Consider the following 17,420-nt stretch of genomic DNA (forward strand, 5'->3'; position numbering starts at 1 on the left):
CCCCCCTCCCCTCCCCTCCCGCTTGCAGAGGCAATAAAGTCATTGTTTTTTCACATTCATGCATTCTTTATTAGTTCCTTACAGAGGTAGGGGGATAATTGCCAAGGTAGCAGGGATGGGTGGGGGAGGAGGGATGGAAAAGGACACACTGCATTTTAAAACTTTAACTCTTATTGAAGCCCAGCCTTCTGATGCTTGGGCGATCATCTGGGGTGGAGTGACTGGGTGGACGGAGGCCCCCCCACCGTGTTCTTGGGCGTCTGGGTGACGAGGCTATGGAACTTGGGGAGGAGGGCTGTTGGTTACACAGGGGCTGTAGCGGCGGTCTCTGCTCCTGCTGCCTTTCCTGCAACTCAACCATACGCTCGAGCATATCACTTTGATGCTCCAGCAGACGGAGCATTGCCTCTTGCCGTCTGTCTGCAAGCTGACGCCACCTATCGTCTTCAGCCCGCCACCTCTCCTCTCGTTCATGTTGGACTTTTCTCATCTCCGACATTGACTGCCTCCACGCATTCTGCTGTGCTCTATCAGCGTGGGAGGACATCTGCAGCTCCGTGAACATCTCGTCCCTCGTCTTACGTTTTCTCTTTCTAATGTTCACGAGCCTCTGCGAAGGAGAAACATTTGCAGCTGGTGGAGGAGAAGGGAGAGGTGGTTAAAAAAGACACATTTTAGGGAACAATGGGTACACTCTTTCATTACAAGGTCGCATATTTCGGCTTGCAGGCAGCCATCGTAGGCCACAGTGTTTTGGCTTATTTAACCTTCTTAACATGCGGGAAAGGTTGCAAACAGCAGCGCATTTCCCATCTCAAGGATGAATTGGGTTGTCCATTTAAAATGGGGTTTCAATGTAAAAGGAGGGGGCTGCGGTTTCCCGGTTAACATGCGGCACAAACACAAGTAAACCACCCCCCCCACCCACCCACACCCCACTCTTTTCGCTGGGATGATCACCTCACCCCCCCCCCCCCCCGCGTGGTTAACAGCGGGGAACATTTCTGGTCCGAATAGCAGGAACGGGCGCCTCTGAATGTCCCCCTTAATAAAATCACCCCATTTCAACCAGGAGAGCTTTCTGGAGATGTCCCTGGAGGATTTCCGCTCCATCCCCATACACGTTAACAGACTTGCTTGCTTTTTTTTTGTAATGTTTACAAATATTTACAAAGTTACACTCACCAGAGGTCTCCTGTGTGCCCTGAGGGTCTTGGGTGAGTTCGGGGGTTACTGGTTCCAGGTCCAGTGTCACAAACATATCCTGGCTGTTGGGGAAACCGGTTTCTCCGCTTCCTTGCTGCTGTGAGCTACCTACAGTACCTCCATCGTCATCTTCCTCGTTCCCAGAACCGTCTTCCCTGTGTGTTTCTCCAGTGAGAGAGTCATAGCACACGGTTGGGGTAGTGGTGGCTGCACCCCCTAGGATCGCATGCAGCTCCGCGTAGTAGCGGCAAGTTTGCGGCTCTGCCCCGGACCTTCCGTTTGCTTCTCTGGCTTTGTGGTAGGCTTGCCTTAGCTCCTTAATTTTCACGCGGCACTGCTGTGTGTCCCTGTTATGGCCTCGGTCCTTCATGGCCTTGGAGATCTTTTCTAATACTTTTCCATTTCTTTTACTGCTACGGAGTTCAGCTATCACTGCTTCATCTCCCCATATGGCGAGCAGATCTCGTACCTCCCGTTCGGTCCATGCTGGAGCTCTTTTGCGATCCTGGGAGGACTCCATGACGGTTACCTGTGCTGATGAGCTCTGCGTGGTCACCTGTGCTCTCCACGCTGGGCAAACAGGAAATGAAATTCAAACCTTCGCGGGTCTTTTCCTGTCTACCTGGTCAGCGCATCTGAGTTGAGAGCGCTGTCCAGAGCGGTCACAATGAAGCACTGTGGGATAGCTCCCGGAGGCCAATAACATCGAATTCCGTCCACACTACCCCAATTCCGACCCGCAAAGGCCGGTTTTATCGCTAATCCCCTCGTCGGAGGTGGTGTAAAGAAACCGGTTTAAAGGGCCCTTTAAGTCGAAAGAAAGGGCCTCGTTGTGTGGACGTGTCCAGGCTTAATTCGGTTTAACGCTGCTAAAGTCGACCTAAACCCGTAGTGTAGACCAGGCCTTAGAGAAAACTCTAACTTCTATCTTAGGTACATTATCCACATAGGGTGAGATTTTTCAAGAGCATCTAAAGGAGCCAGGCACCCAAATCTTACTGACTTTTAATGAGAGTTGGTTGCTTAACCCTTAGATGCTCTTGAAAAATCCCACCCATTTTCTACGTTAAGGGACAAAGGATAAGATAAGATTATTTTTTCCCTATAGCTATTTTTACATCTTCCTCCTTTTCCCCTGGATTTGGAAAGGAAAAATATTAAAGTTGTGCATGCTAGTGGTACCATAATGATGTTTGTTGTAACATTTTCACACCTTTCAGTTTTTCCATAACATTATAGTTCAGTGTTTTAAAGTATCACAGCTGATAAGCCTAGTATCCTTGGTCTCTGCTCAGTAATATTTCTAAAATTGTTTTTAATGTTTTTAGCGAATATTATGCTTATGAATAAAGGTTAACGTATACCAGATACTTTGTCTGCCCTATAATTAAATGCGTCTCTAAGTCCCTAATGTGTATTTAGCCATTTTTATTTTTAAAGAAAATGAATATGCTAAAGTTACTCATATCTGAAAAGTGGCCAGTGTAGAATAAAACTAGGTTATATGCACAGATCCACACTCCTGGACCACTCAAGGAAGTTTAGAGGCAACTGTTGAGTTAATTTAACTTTTTCTTTCATGACCAGCTACACACTTAGTCTAATTGGATACAAATTAGAACTCAGTTTCAATATCTCCTATAGCAGAGTTCTCAGAAAGCACAAAGAGCTCAGTGCTTGAGGCACAGCGTTGGGATTCATATTTACTGAAATAAAAGAAAACTTATAGCTGTAATTCACAATTTTCAGTCACTTTTAGATACTGTCCAGCATTTCTTTTATTGACAGTTCCAGCCATGCCCTTGCTATACCAAGATAGAAGACTTGAACACAAACATGTAATACTAATCAGTTCTTTCACACAAAAAAAATCTTTGAAAGGTAGTCACTTTTAAAAAAAAATATAAAAAAGCAAAACTAAAACTGTGTGCTGAGCACATTTGAAAATCTCATCCTAACTCTGTGAAGTCAATTAGAGTTTTATCACGGGCTTCAATGGGAACAGTTAGGCCAATACAATTTTGAAAATCCCACTGTTGGATTTTATGCTAAAAGAAATCTGTTTGAAACAACCACAAGATTACTTCATACAATTTAACAAATTCTCTACAGTACCACAGCAGGATGGTTAAGTCTCCCATAGTTATGAATTTTATGATATCTGTGCTTAATCAGGCTGGAATCTAGAATTGTCAAAGTTGTAACTGAGCCTAAAATTCAGTTATGTCACTATTAGGGAAGTGATAAAAGATACAGGCCCATGAAAGATCTAATTTAAAAGAAAAAAAAATGTGGCAAGTTTTACCAGCTTGAAGACTTTTTTCTTGCTACTACAAAGACTTAAGCATAGCATTTAGGGGTGGAGAAACCGTTAGTTAATCAAGCAGATTTTACATATTTCACTTTCTTTTGGCCCAGTGAAAGACATTAGCCAGGACTACAGTGTAACACTGTTTCCTATACAGATGTAGCAACCATGGATTTGGGCAAAATTCTGATAATGGTTACTCACTCCATTTAGGAAGATGTGAACTACATCAACAAAAAATTTTGGATGAAAATAAGGGCATAAAATCAATCCATACAGCAAAAAGTCACCAGAAAGTATTTTGTAAGCTGCCAATTTAAAAACATATGAGGGTCCTATTTAGAGTTTCGAAAATGCTGCTAGAATGTTCCCTCATGGGATACCAGGCCGGACATCTGACACTTCCCACAAAACAACTCTTTCGTATGCCCTCAAAATATTGCTTCTTGTACAAATCAGTATAGGGCCTCTGACACTTCAAATGACAACCATGCAGTTATAGTTCTCAGTTAGAAATACATAGGCATCCAAGACAGATTAATTCTAAAATACGAAGACTTTCTATATGCACAAGTAAGCCTACAAAATAGGAAAGTGATAGCTGCAAAACAGCAATGAACTTCCAAACTGCAGCAAGCTCTGCAGAGGCAATTTTTCAGATAAAGACAGAGCTAAAGTTCATAAGTTTAATCAATCCTTGAGATTTCAATGGAGCTGCTGAGAGGCCCTACAGAATGGGCCCCATTCTTGACCCAGGTGCACTACAAGAGGGGAAGAGAGGACAAAAGGTGCCCTAAATGAGACAGCTGGTGTAATGCCAATAATCAGTTCCCTTCCTGCAAGTGGGCATGTCAGGCATTGCTTGGGGGAGGAGAGGACCTGGCCAGCTCACACTGTGCTCCAGATATCTGAGAGAGAGAATTGTTCCTGGGGAACGTTCCAGCTGCATAAGTAAGAAAAGCCTGCTAGACAGGGGCCTGAACAACCAACCAGGAACCGCACATACCATCCCCCACCAAGATCATGAGCTTGAAACAGCTGACAATTGACCCTAAGGAGTCTGTATTTCTCCTGGCCAGCTATGCAACAAGAAGTGCTTATGACACTGCAGAAAGTGGCAGGTAGACTACTACACAGCCAGATTTAGGATAAATGGAGAAGGAGGTCATTCAATGTGACAAAGCTCTCTTAAAAGGTGGACTTCCAAAAAAGAGGAAGAATTACTATAATGTTGTATGTTCCAAATACACAGAAGGAAGGAAGGAAATTCTGCAAATTTCTACTTTAAAACATACCTATTTTCTCTTACTGGTGGTTTGAGTCTATCAAGATTCTTATATTAGTGCCTATCACCATTGAGCACCTTGTACCATAAATCATAACTGGCTATGTAGTCTAGACTGATGCCACAAGCCTTTCTTGGTGCAAACAACTTATTCTCATAGCTGGCCTGGAGTAATACACTATCTCAGGACAATCAAACTAAATGCTTGATTTGATGCTTTTACCCCATTATACAATCTGTGGAAGATATCACACTGCTCAGATCACCAAGGAACATGCAGGCTGCCTGCTGTTTAAGGTTTCACTTTCTCAAGTTTTTAAAAGTTGAATGCTCTAAAACAAATAAAACCATTAGAAAACTACATAAAATTGGCTACATCATAGACCATATCTTTTACAAACTCCAGTGATTGGTTTGACATCACCAGCAGAAAACTGAACTGAGCAAATGGCTGCCTGCACTTTTCATATACGCAGCAACAGAAGAAAAAAGGTAGGGTTTAAATTAGAGGAGTATTGAGTACACTTTTTACTTTTGTGTTTATGCTGAATAACATCAAATGATTTTGAATTGCCTTGTATTAAGTAAGGGAGTCATTTTTCCAATAACTTTGTAAATACAAATCTGAATACCCAAAAGCAATCCCATACAAATGTTGCAACCATCACGGTACAAGATTAAGAAGCCAAAATAGTTTGACAAATATCAAACAAGTTGTGGAAGTGTGGGTTGCTGATCCCAGGGCATGTCTATACTAGAAAGGTAAGTAGGCCTATATTAGAATTAATGAGGATTATATTTAGCAGTGAAATGGGTTCCATGTAACTCCCAATATACTTTCCCTTGACAGCTCTCTATCCATCTTTGTGTATGAGGAGGAGATGGCTAGAGAGTACATCTTGGTACAAAAAACCCCCACACAAGTATTTTAACAGGTAGAATAGAGTAAAAATACCCAAACATTCAAAGCATTTAAAAAATAAGCCTAGTTCTGTAGAAAGTTGCAAGAGTAATAGCACTGGAGAACAGAATACAGTACCGGACTTAGGGGTATAAATCTTCCTATTGTGCCCCACAAATATTCCCCAATATTGATTTAAAGGGATCACCATTACAGGTGAGAGTACTTCAGTCTCAATGACCATTCAATCTCTGGATTCTTTAGATGCTCAACAGATGCCAACTGTTATGGGAGTTTTGCTGATATAGACATCAATCCTGTAGGAAATTAATTAAGACCACCACACTCATTTCATATTGGGTACCAGCTTATATAGTTATGATTTCAGTCACTACCAAGTTGGGCTAGATGCACACCAATGTCCTACAAGAGTAAAAGCCTCAATATTACTAAAACCTTTAACCATCCAGACCCTTAAAGAAAGAGCAAATTGACAAGAATCATTGTGTGAATAATATGAATATCAAGCCACAATATTTCTGAAATTGATAACTCCTTTATTGAAGGAGAAACTGAATTCTCTGGAAAGTCTGAGATTTTTACAACAAACATTGACAATTTGTTTTCTTCCACTGTAATTGAATATACCAATATTACCATAAGTATATCAAATTATGTTTCAGGGGTGTCAGTAAGACATGAAGTAGGAATATTATACAGACTTTTCTGATACTAGCAAGTACATTGAATTATTTTTAGTGATTTACTTTATTTTACGAAAAGATGTACTTGATAGTAGCAACAACAATCTAAGTTAATTTGTTTTAAAAGTGAATGTAAATGGCAGTATTATCATTGGAAACAATAAGGTAACAAAAGTTTAACTTGACATTTATTTTTCAAAAGTATTAAATGTAAATATGAGTTTGGAAATATTTCATCAGTAACAGACAGCTTTTAAAAAAAATATCGTTAAAAGTTTTTGTACCTCCAATACAATACGTCAATATTTTCTGTTCTGCGTAAAGCAAACCATCACATTTGTGTTCCTCGTTTATATTCGTATAAATTTGTCTGAAGAAATTGATTGCTTCAGTGAAAGGAATAAGGTAAATAGTTTGATTTGACATAGAATAATGTTATTTTAACTGGCATACATTTGAATAAGTATTAATGACCTTTCTATATTATTATCAAGAAATAAAAAAAAATTGTATCTAAAATTTGTGTCTGAAAGAGAGATCCCCTTCAATCATCCATCACTTCAGTATTATAAAAAAGAAGTTGTAACAAAATGGATAGAAGGAAAAAAGCTGAGGAAGAAACAAATAGCGTGATCTGGACTGGCTCTTCAGTTATTACCAAAACTATGCCTACTTTATCAGCCTAATTGTTTATTTAAATATGTAACAGATTTGTGCAATGACTGGTTCCAACTATGGAGGCAATTCCATTTGAAACAATTTTATAGCATTTCTTTAACTCCGGACTCATTCAAAAATCAAGAGGGTTTTTTAAATTTTGAGTTCCATGGACATTCCCCCAACCCACACTTCAAAAATATATGAATGTCATACTCCAGTTGGCTGCTTTAAACTGTTCTATACTCATGTATATTAATGCACTTACCAAGCCTTAGAATGTGAATCAGAACTATTTTTTTCCAGCAGAAGCAGCTTTTTTTCACAAAAGTGTCTACAAATTGCTAAATAAAAACTTTATCAAAAGGATCAGCAACAAGGTAGTTGTTATTGGCTTTCCCTGTTGAAATGAAAGAGGATTTGTAGTACCCTCATAATAAAATTCAACCAGTATTTTGTTCCTGTAACCTATAAATACTACAAGATGTAACATGTTTATTTGGTTCCCATAAATTAGAAAATAGAAGTTTCCCATAACTCTAAACTAATGATTTAAAAAACAAAGTGATACTACATCTGAGTGCCTTTCCAAACAATTTGAGAGACTAGCTTAACCTTTCTCTCACCCTGCAAAAGTGTGCTTTTTACAGATACATGATTTTTAAAAGTATTTGTACACAGTACACTAGCTTAAATATACAAGTGGACATGTTAAAGTCATGTTACGGTTCAAGGTACTTCTGGACGAAGGCAGATATTAAGTTAGTTATTTTAATTCTGCATTCCTACGCAGGACAAGCATTATTAGAGACTTCAGTTTCCTACCACCATTCACGTGTTGTATGGAGAGATCAATAAATAACTTCTGTGGTCCAGTTTACCTATAACGGAAGATACTAAACAAAGAAAAAAAAAAACTATTAAATTATTTGTGTCTGACCCTGATAAGATCTGAGTTGTGATACCCAGTTTTTAACTGCAAGAAAAGCAATAATTAATCTTTATCTTGCTTATCAATAGACACCCCATTTTTCCATGACACCCAATTTTCAATATAATGGTTAACAAATAATTTATGCATGGGGCAAAGGTCATGGTGGTAGAACTAACCCAACACAAATATGGGTTAAAGAATGGGCTACCAGCTCATGAACAAAACGAATCTGGGTGTGTTATGGAGGCAGTGTGCCCAGACACTCATTGGGCTCTAAAGCCATGAATACCCAATCTAAGTTATATTGTCAGACCATGAAAAGTAATACAGGATTCTGTTGTGCTGATGTAAAGAAATCTGACAAAACCAATTACCTCCTTTCTTTGTTTAGAGCAGAAGATGAAATAGCTTACTAACTGATATTTTAAGTAACGCATGTCACTATGACAAAACTTGCCGTGATTTGTGTGTTTAGCTACAAGGTGCAGTATTTCTCATGACTGACTCAAAGCACAGCCGCATCCAATTGTAATGGAATTCCATCTCACACAGAGCGCACTGTATGACTTTGAAGAAAGTCTGTATGATTGTAACAAAGTAGTCACCCATCCTCTCCTTAAACGTGAATAAATCCATGGGGTAATCAGGCACAGGCGGCATGTAACGGGTTTGTCTTCATTTTATTCCTTGTTTTTGTTTGAGGACATGCACTTGACTCCAGGCAAAATCCATCCCCGGTTACAAAATAACACAACTATTCTTTTCTTTCTCTTTCTCCCTCTCTTTCTCTCGAGGTTCTTTTCGTTTGCGTTCACTACTTCCAGATTGTCTTCCACTTGCTGGAGAAGCAGCTCCTTGCACCTGCTGGAAGAAAGACTTTAAAAATCAAAAACAGCAAAGAGAAATATTATTCTAAATGCTACAGGTAGTTCCTGAATCAACATTGTGGTCTAAAATTCATATGGCTTGGAGCAGTAACTAACGGAAACTGAAACTTGCTCACTAGCTTTAATAATCATTAATTATGCAAACCACAACCATCAGGCACAGAGTGTTTCAGTTTGAGGTTGGTTAAAACTAACATGCAAAATTAATTATTTTTGGCAAGAAAGACTGATTGTATTTTAGTTGGGCTGGTGGGAATCTAAGTCCCCTGCATCTTATACAGCAGAACAGACCTAAATAAGGTGCAGTACTGAGCCCCAAGCACTCTCCCTATTATGCGACCCTGTTCCCAATCGGTTCAATCAGTGCCATATCACTTGTATCATTTATTTTGACGAGGAATTTGGTGTGCAGGAAGGGGCTCCAGTTTGGGGTGGGGGCACTCAGGGCTGGGGCAGGGGATTGGGGTGCACGCTTACCTCAGGTGGCTCCCTGTCAGCAGCACAGCGGGGGTGCTAAGGAAGGCTTCAAAAACAACAAGGAGTCTGGTGGCACCTTAAAGACTAACAGATTTATTTGGGCATAAGCTTTCGTGAGTAAAAACCTCACTTCTTCGGACGCATAGAGTGAAAGCTACAGATGCAGGCATTATATACTGACACATGGAGAGCAGGGAGTTACTTCGCAAGTGGAGAACCAGTGTTGACAGGGCCAATTCAATCAGGGTGGATGTAGTCCACTCCCAATAATAGATGAGGAGGTGTCAATTCCAGGAGAGGAAAAGCTGCTTCTGTAGTGAGCCAGCCACTCCCAATCCCTATTCAAGCCCAGATTAATGGTGTTGAATTTGCAAATGAATTTTAGTTCTGCTGTTTCTCTTTTAAGTCTGTTTCTGAAGTTTTTTTGTTCAATGACAGTGACTTTTAAATCTGTAATAGAATGACCAGGGAGATTGAAGTGTTCACTTACTGGCTTGTGTATGTTACACAACTCCCTGCTCTCCATGTGTCAGTATATAATGCCTGCATCTGTAACTTTCACTCTATGCATCCGAAGAAGTGAGGTTTTTACTCACGAAAGCTCATGCCCAAATAAATCTGTTAGTCTTTAAGGTGCCACCAGACTCCTTGTTGTTTTTGTAGATACAGACTAACACGGCTACCCCCTGATACTTGACACCATGCAAGGAAGGCTTCCTGCATGTCCTGGCACCACGGACCGCGCTGAGCCCTGGAAGCAGCCAGCAGCAGGTCCGGCTCCTAGGCATAGGCATGCAAGCGGCTCTGTGCAACTCTCGCCCGCAGGCACTGCCACCCCCCAGCTCCCATTGGCTGGGAACTGGCCAATGGGAGTGCGGAGCCGGTGCTCGGGGTGGGGGTGATGCGTGGAGCCTCTTGGCCTCCCCGCCTAGGACCTGGACCTGCTGCTGGCCACTTCTGGGGTGCAGTGCGGTGTCAGAACAGGTAAGGACTAGCCTGCCTTAGCCGGGCAGCACCACCGATGGGACTTTTACGGCCCGGTCAACGGTGCTGATCAGAGCCACTGGGACCCAGTGCCTTACATTCCACGGCCCAAAACTGGGTCATGACCCACAGTTTGAAAACCACTGGACTAAACAAACAGGATAAAGGCAGAGGTGTTTTTTTTTTTTTTTTTTTTAAACACCAAATGCCGAGACATCTATTGCACTGGCTATGATCACTGTGTAAACAAGCAGCACCCTCAAAATGTTGGAAGATGCTCTCCCTCTGCATGTGCTACCCTTTCCCCCCCCTCCGCCCCCATCTCCTTTCTCTGAATGAGAGGGCTTCAGTCAATTTTGAGTTTTCTGTCCTCTGTCAGTTCTGCAGTCTAATAAATAAATTTGAGACAGACATTTTTCACCTTTTATGATTCACTCATACACAGGGATAAGTTTTGCATTTGCTGCCTCACATTTGGATGACTGGGAAGGTAACAAGGAAAATGTCTCAATGAGGAATAAACAGATATAAATAAGAACTTACTGATTAACTGCAAGTTGGATAAATGGGGTTTTATGCAGCTTTTTAGTTGGTTTAGTTTCAGAAGTCAGATACAATTAGGTGTGTAAAAATAGTTATGCAAAACTGAAAATGGGATTACTTAGGGACAGTGAGACAAGCAGCATTCAGTGACATTTCTAGTCATGATGTAGGAGAGGAATAAGATGTTAAAAACTGGTTTTGCTGTAGCTACTAATAGCTGAATAATGAAAACCCAACTCTGCATGCTAATTAGTATAAAATTAAAAATCCAAGAGATACACGTTTCAGTTTTTCATAGGATTGTCTTATTAAAAAAATTAAAAAATAAATAAATCCTCATCAGCTCTCTCCTCTTCATCCAAAGATGGCTGAAATACTGCATGGCACTACTTCTGTTTCAATGCAATTTCTGTAACAACAATTATAACTCTTATCAGGATCCCTATTTAACAGTCTTAGCAAAATGTTGATGTAGGAGCCTAGGCCATTAGCAACGTGGTTTAATTTACCGTGACATTGACTGAAATTGATATGGAAGTAGCATGCATACTCTAGCAGTAATAAGATTTTTCCTAAAGTTTGTTGTGCAATCATCATAATTCACTCATTGTACAGAGTGTTAGTGGTATTAGTGTTACAGATCTAGAACAAGTTCTATGAATTGTTCTGCCTATGTAATTGTTATTGAAGCAAAAAGATTAAATAAAATCTGAGAAAGTAAGATGCTATGGAAGAAAATCAAATAGACTGTACCCTTTTCATACTGAATGAAACTTATCATTGATGTAAAACACTCACAGTAGTTAGAAATTGTGTTTTAATGAAGTTACCACAAAACTAAATAAAGCTAGTAACTGTACTCTAACCATGGAATATGCTCTTACCTGGACCTGAGCAGCAGCTGCAACTGCTTGTTCTTGTTCCTGATAGTACTGAGAAGCCCGCCTATCCTCCTCTTCCTGCAGCTTCTTTGCCAGCTCTAGATCACTGATTCCTTCTGGGATCTGCTCCCAATCGATATCTTGGCTCTGCTGCTCTTGTTGTAAAGACAATGCCATCAGATAGTCCTAAGAAGTAAACTCATTATTAGTAAACACTCTTCTGCTTCCCTAACTATGAGCCAAAGTTGTAACGGGAATTCTATGAACCTCTAAAAATGAGAGCTCAATATTTATGCTTCCTGGATGGTTTATTATGTTGAACGGCCACTTAAAATTGCTGGCTAAAGCTTCCATAAGAAGTCAGATCAAGGAAGGAATTGTGATAGGAGCACCTGTATACCTCCTCTGTCATTGTTGCCTGCCGTACCTCTACAGTCTACCTTTTTTTAAAAAAAAATATTTATCCATATGTAAACAAACATATATAAAAACTGTGTTTACAAACAGACTTACTTTTTAAATTCCTTATATTATCACCTCTCTTTTTAATAAGTGTTCCATTAAACCACTACGAGCAAGCTATTCTCTACCAAAAATCTTCATCCTGTCTTTGGGGGGAGGGGATTGCTCTGAAAATCTAGCTGAGGGATTATGATTTATAGACCATCAATACTCAGTGATATTAATACTCACTTAAATTTTGACAGCACGTAAGAGAATGAAGTTCCACACTGACAAAGTGCTGAAGTTATGTGAACTAGTGTTTTTACCCTTTCAGAAATATTAGCATTGCAATATATTATCATTCAAGAAGATTACTTTGATTAGCACATTGCTTTATAAAAATCACTTTAGACCAAGAGCAGAAGAGAGCAAAACTGCAGAAATCCCTCAGAAAATCTGTGTGTGAGGACATGAAGGACAAGTGCAGTAACATCTCTTTCCCCTAACCCAACTACCATATACTTGCATCTTTCTCCTCAGAGAACCACATGGAAATTCAGTTTAATGTGAAGTTAGAGAGGTGCAGAAGCAGGAATCAGCTGCTTTATAAGGCACATTTCCCCTTCTGCTGCACACAGTAACATTAGTAAATGTTGCTTCAAGAAGCATTAGCTTACACTATGGGATTGGTGACATAAGAAAAACAGAACCCAGGCACTACCAGTACTTGGGGAGAGGATGTTAGGCCTCGGGGACTGCAGAGGGACAGTTTATCTCCAGCGCAAAATCTGTGCTTTGACTCAGCGTTACTACTGGATGTACAGACCATCTGTCTATTATGAATACTGCTTCCCCACTCCTTCCACACCTCCACAAACTCCTGAAGGAAGAAACGGTTATGACCTTCCCAAAAAGTACACACATTTTTGGACAAGTGTCCCTCTGTCACTTAATTTTATATCAGAGGAGATCAAAGATTTTGAATTTAAGTAAGAGAAAGTTTTTTCACTATTTAAATTAGCTACTTCTGATTGTAGGGCTAGTGTACAATACTGTAACTTTTGCAAGGAATTCTTAAAAAGCTGCACTTTAATAGTTATACTGGATCAAACAAAAATATTCCATTACTATGAAGATATGTCATCCAGAATTGTACTGTATTGCACCACCTAAGAATAACAGAATGTTCTGTAGCTGTCAGTTATTTCAGATATTATTTGTATTGAATTTAGTTTTCATTTTATCTGCCATGAGGGAGCTGTCATGGGAAAACACCTTTCAGCCAAATAAAATAGTAGTAGTAACAGCAAAATAAAATGGAAATTCTTCTTGATCAATAGAAGAAAGAGAGACATTACAATCTTCCAGTTCAGAGCTTTAAAACGGGAGTACATTAAGCACACCAGGAAACTTTTAGTTTGCGGAAGCAGGTTCCACACAAATAGTGCACAGCAGGACTGTGAGCATTAGACTTTCACCCTAGTTTGTCAAGAACTTATTGTACATATAGATATATAGCTAAATTTTGTACAGCTGTCCACAGCTTCAAGGGGCCATGGCAGCCACGGATTTCCAGCAAGTGAAGATGCCCCAGCTATCTCTCTTTCACTCAGAATTAGGGCTTTGGAGCGGTGCTCCAGCTCCAGGCAAAAACCTGCAGCTCCACTGCTCCGGAGCTGCTCCGTGCTCCAGCTACGCTCCAAAGCCCTGCTCAGAAATGCCCCTTGTACTGGGAACTAGCCATAAAAGGCTGCTATACAATCTCTATGCTACTTGGGGATTCCCCTTACTCCAGGAGAATCCTGAAGTGCCCAGCAGTGCTGGCTTTATGGCTGCTTTGAGCCATAAAATCACAGTGGAGAATCCAACCTATTGAGTTTTTGGAGTTGCACTGAAGTGTTCAATTCCAACAAATGCCAGTACAGAATCATCATTCCAAATTTTTGCATTACTTCAACAGCTCCAAACAAATTAAATCTGATAACATTAATTTCAGATAATCAACTCAATTGCAGACATCTGTTTGGGCTAGTCTCTGCTCATACCTGACTGCGCAGTACCAGAGGTGGCCCCTAAATTTTTCTCATGTTTCTAAATTTTTTAAATTTCACTCATATATTTGCAGGCAATAAGATTAAGTCTTGATTTATATTATCAGAAACGGTTATCAAAACCTACACATGTACATTGGAACATGTTAATATGGGGGGAGATAAAACATCTTAAATCTCAGATTTTATCGAAGTGCTTACATTTATTAAAAGCATCTGCCTACACATATTTTAAGCTTTTTAAAAATATGTAAAAATGCTTCTCAAATACACTTTAAGAACTCATTAATTAGTTTTGTCTACGCAGAATGTAAGGTCTTTGAGGCAAAAATGGTCTCCTGCTGTATGTTTCTACCCTGCCTATCACAATGGGTCCTCTTAGATGAGGCCTCTAGAAGCTAATATGAAAAAAACAAACTAGAATCGATGAATACTGTTTTTGTATTCCATTCTGCAGAATTGATATCAAAAGGCAAAGTTCAGTGATGACAGTGAGATCTGAAATAATGTATATCAAAACACAATTATGTACTGTACTACTCTTCTCAAATTTAGCACCCCTTACAGACAGGCTAACCCATGCTTTTAAGGTAAATTACCAACAGCATGCAGAATTTAAGTCCTTACAGAACAAATCTGAAGTTGGCTAGATATTGTAGCTTTCATAAACTAGCATACGCTACTAAGTTTTTACTAATAGGATGACAGTAATTTATTAGTCATAGTAAGTTACTATGTATAGTAACTGGGGTTCTTCAGATGTGCTGACATTCTATTCATAGCGTGCAGAGAGTTTGAGATTGGAGACTTTTTGACTCACACTATCCATATGGCATTCATGCACCCGCCCAGTCCTTGTGCTCTGCAGTAAGGGCATTTAAGGGCAATGTGTGTCAGCACTTCTCACTGCAGAATCCCCAACAACTACTCCAAGGCAGACAGAATGGAAGAATGGGATGTGGAATGTGCATATGGTCAACACATCTCAAAGAACTCCATTTACAGTACATGGTAAGTAACTTGCCATTCTCCTTCGAGTGTTTGTCCATATACACTTTCCACTGATGTTGACTCCCAAGCAGCAATGGAAGCTTAGAATGGTTAGTTAAACAATGAGTGAAGAACTTCTTTACCAAATAAAGCATCAGATCTAGAAGACTTAGTGATGGTGTAGTGCTTTATGATGATGTGTATTGATGCCCAAATAGATGCTTTACAGATGACTGATAGGGGAAAATTTTCACAGTGATGCCACAGATGTTGCATAACCACCATCATCACCATGAATCTGGCAGCTGTTTCCACCATATATAGTGAACCTCGCCGATGTGTACTGGCCATTTGCTGGCCTTTGTTGACTAATGACAAATTCTTTGCAAGTCTCATTTGGCAATTTATCTGCAAAGGTATGCAGTCTCTCGTGTACCAGAACTCGTAATTGGCCACATAGAATTGTAGGCTTGCTAAAAAGAGTAGGCTTTCTGGGCAAATTTATCTAATCTCTTTGGTTAGTCCTCCTTTTGGTGTGGACTTGAGTTGTTTTGCTCTTTCCTTCATTACTGTGACTACAGAGGAAGATGTCTGTAAAAGAATTCTGCACTCTTGGGAGGCACTTGATATTTGGCTGTGTCCATGATAGCTTTGTTGACAGGGAGGGCTATTTTTCCTGCCAAAGAAGCATGGGGAATGTCCACTGACTTATGAGTCTGCTTCTGGACCTCCTCAATAGGGATTTGAAGGGCCTCAGATATCTTTTTTAATAAATATTGGAAGTCCTTGAAATTGTCCAATTATGAGGCCATTGGTAGCACAACAACCTCATCAGGGGACAAAGAACAGGGCCACCAGAGCTGGCAGGCTGCCCTCTTGTTCCTGTTCTTCTATAACTTCCTGTTCTACCTGCGGTTGAAGCAGAACCAGGAAATGTCAATGGGTAGCCTGTGGGACTGATATTGTGGGTGAAACAATCTCCTGGCAGCGGTGTTGGACCATCTGGTTAAAATTGGACTGAGCAGACCAGGGTCCCCAACAGGGCCACATGGGAATTGGTTGGTATGAGCCTGATGGCCAGGAGATAGGGAACCAGAGGTCAGGATTTTGAAGGTCCCAGTATTTTTCCTGTGAAAAGTGTTTGGACTATCAAATATCGAGGGCTGAGGCAAGTAAAGATGCTACTGGTATGTATCTTCCTAACCCTTTGACTCTGAAGAGAACAAGAAGAATGGATAGCGCTGATTAATGGGGGAGGGAGGGTGTTGTAGAGGGTGGTGCTGTGGCTCCCAGTGCATTAGGAACTGATGGTGCCAGACCAGTTAGTATAGAATCATAGAATATTAGGGTTAGGCTGATGTTAGGTGCTGTGGGCAGGTTTTCCTCTTAGACAAAGCCTTGGTAGGCCTCTCGGACTCCTGGAGCCTTGTGGGCTGTCTGAGGAGGAGGACAGCCCTCATGACCTGGGGGTTGGGCAGTCATTGGACTCTCGCAGGCTGTACTTTGGGGCTCTGAAGTCATGAGGAAGACCTGTAAACCAGCCTCCCTGTCTTCCCTGGCCTTAAAGCTAAAAGACTTACAAATTGCCCATTTGCTGGGAATGTATGATTCTTTCAGACAATCAAAGCACTTCTGAATGTCAGTCTGAGACTGTGATAATTCCCTCACAAGGAGCAGCGTTTCAATTCAAGAGAACCAGATGATGTCATGCTGTTGGTGATTAATTCCTAAAGAACTAACAATAGATACAGACAACCAGGTAACTATATCTATTAATGGACTAAGGTATGACTGTACAAACTTTGAAATCAGAGCTAGAACTATACTAGTAGGGAACGGCTAGCAGTCTCTCAGACAATCAGGGCTCCATTTCTAAGCTGAAAGGATATGAGAAGAACTGAGTGGTGGCTGATTAGCTTCTCCCTTAGATGCCCTCATGGCAGAGCATGAGGATTGGCAGGGTGCACGTGCACATATGGATACTACTGGCCAAAAAGTCTCCAATCTTGAGCTCGAGGCATATGCACACCATGAGTGGAATGTGCATATGAACAAGCACCCGAAGAAGCGAAAATTCCACAGTATTTGTTTTATGTTTTTAATAATGTATATTAATTCCTTAATGTCAAATCTGACTTCCGGTACCTTAACAGAACATGCTAAGAAAT

General features: G+C 40.5%; 1 protein-coding gene across 4 annotated transcripts in view; it reads right to left on the reverse strand.

The window, feature by feature from the left end:
- Positions 1-7,770: 7,770 nt before the first annotated feature.
- MINDY2 (MINDY lysine 48 deubiquitinase 2) overlaps positions 7,771-17,420 on the reverse strand; it is a 104,743-nt gene continuing 95,093 nt past the window's right edge. The window contains exons 8-10 of one of the 4 annotated variants that reach the window (XR_004647372.1): positions 11,771-11,953; positions 8,370-8,859; positions 7,771-7,957 (exon numbers count right to left, since the gene is read on the reverse strand). Coding sequence is in view for 3 of the 4 variants with exons in the window: in XM_034783299.1 (XP_034639190.1) it covers positions 8,734-8,859; positions 11,771-11,953 (309 nt within the window). In the remaining variant the exon portion in view is untranslated. Of the gene's footprint in view, positions 8,860-10,662; positions 11,296-11,770; positions 11,954-17,420 lie in introns of those variants that run through there. The other 3 variants (XM_034783300.1, XM_034783299.1, XM_034783301.1) reach the window with 3 other exon arrangements.

Source organism: Trachemys scripta, chromosome 10 (assembly GCF_013100865.1).
Source record: "Trachemys scripta elegans isolate TJP31775 chromosome 10, CAS_Tse_1.0, whole genome shotgun sequence".
NCBI classification, from domain to species: domain Eukaryota; kingdom Metazoa; phylum Chordata; order Testudines; family Emydidae; genus Trachemys; species Trachemys scripta.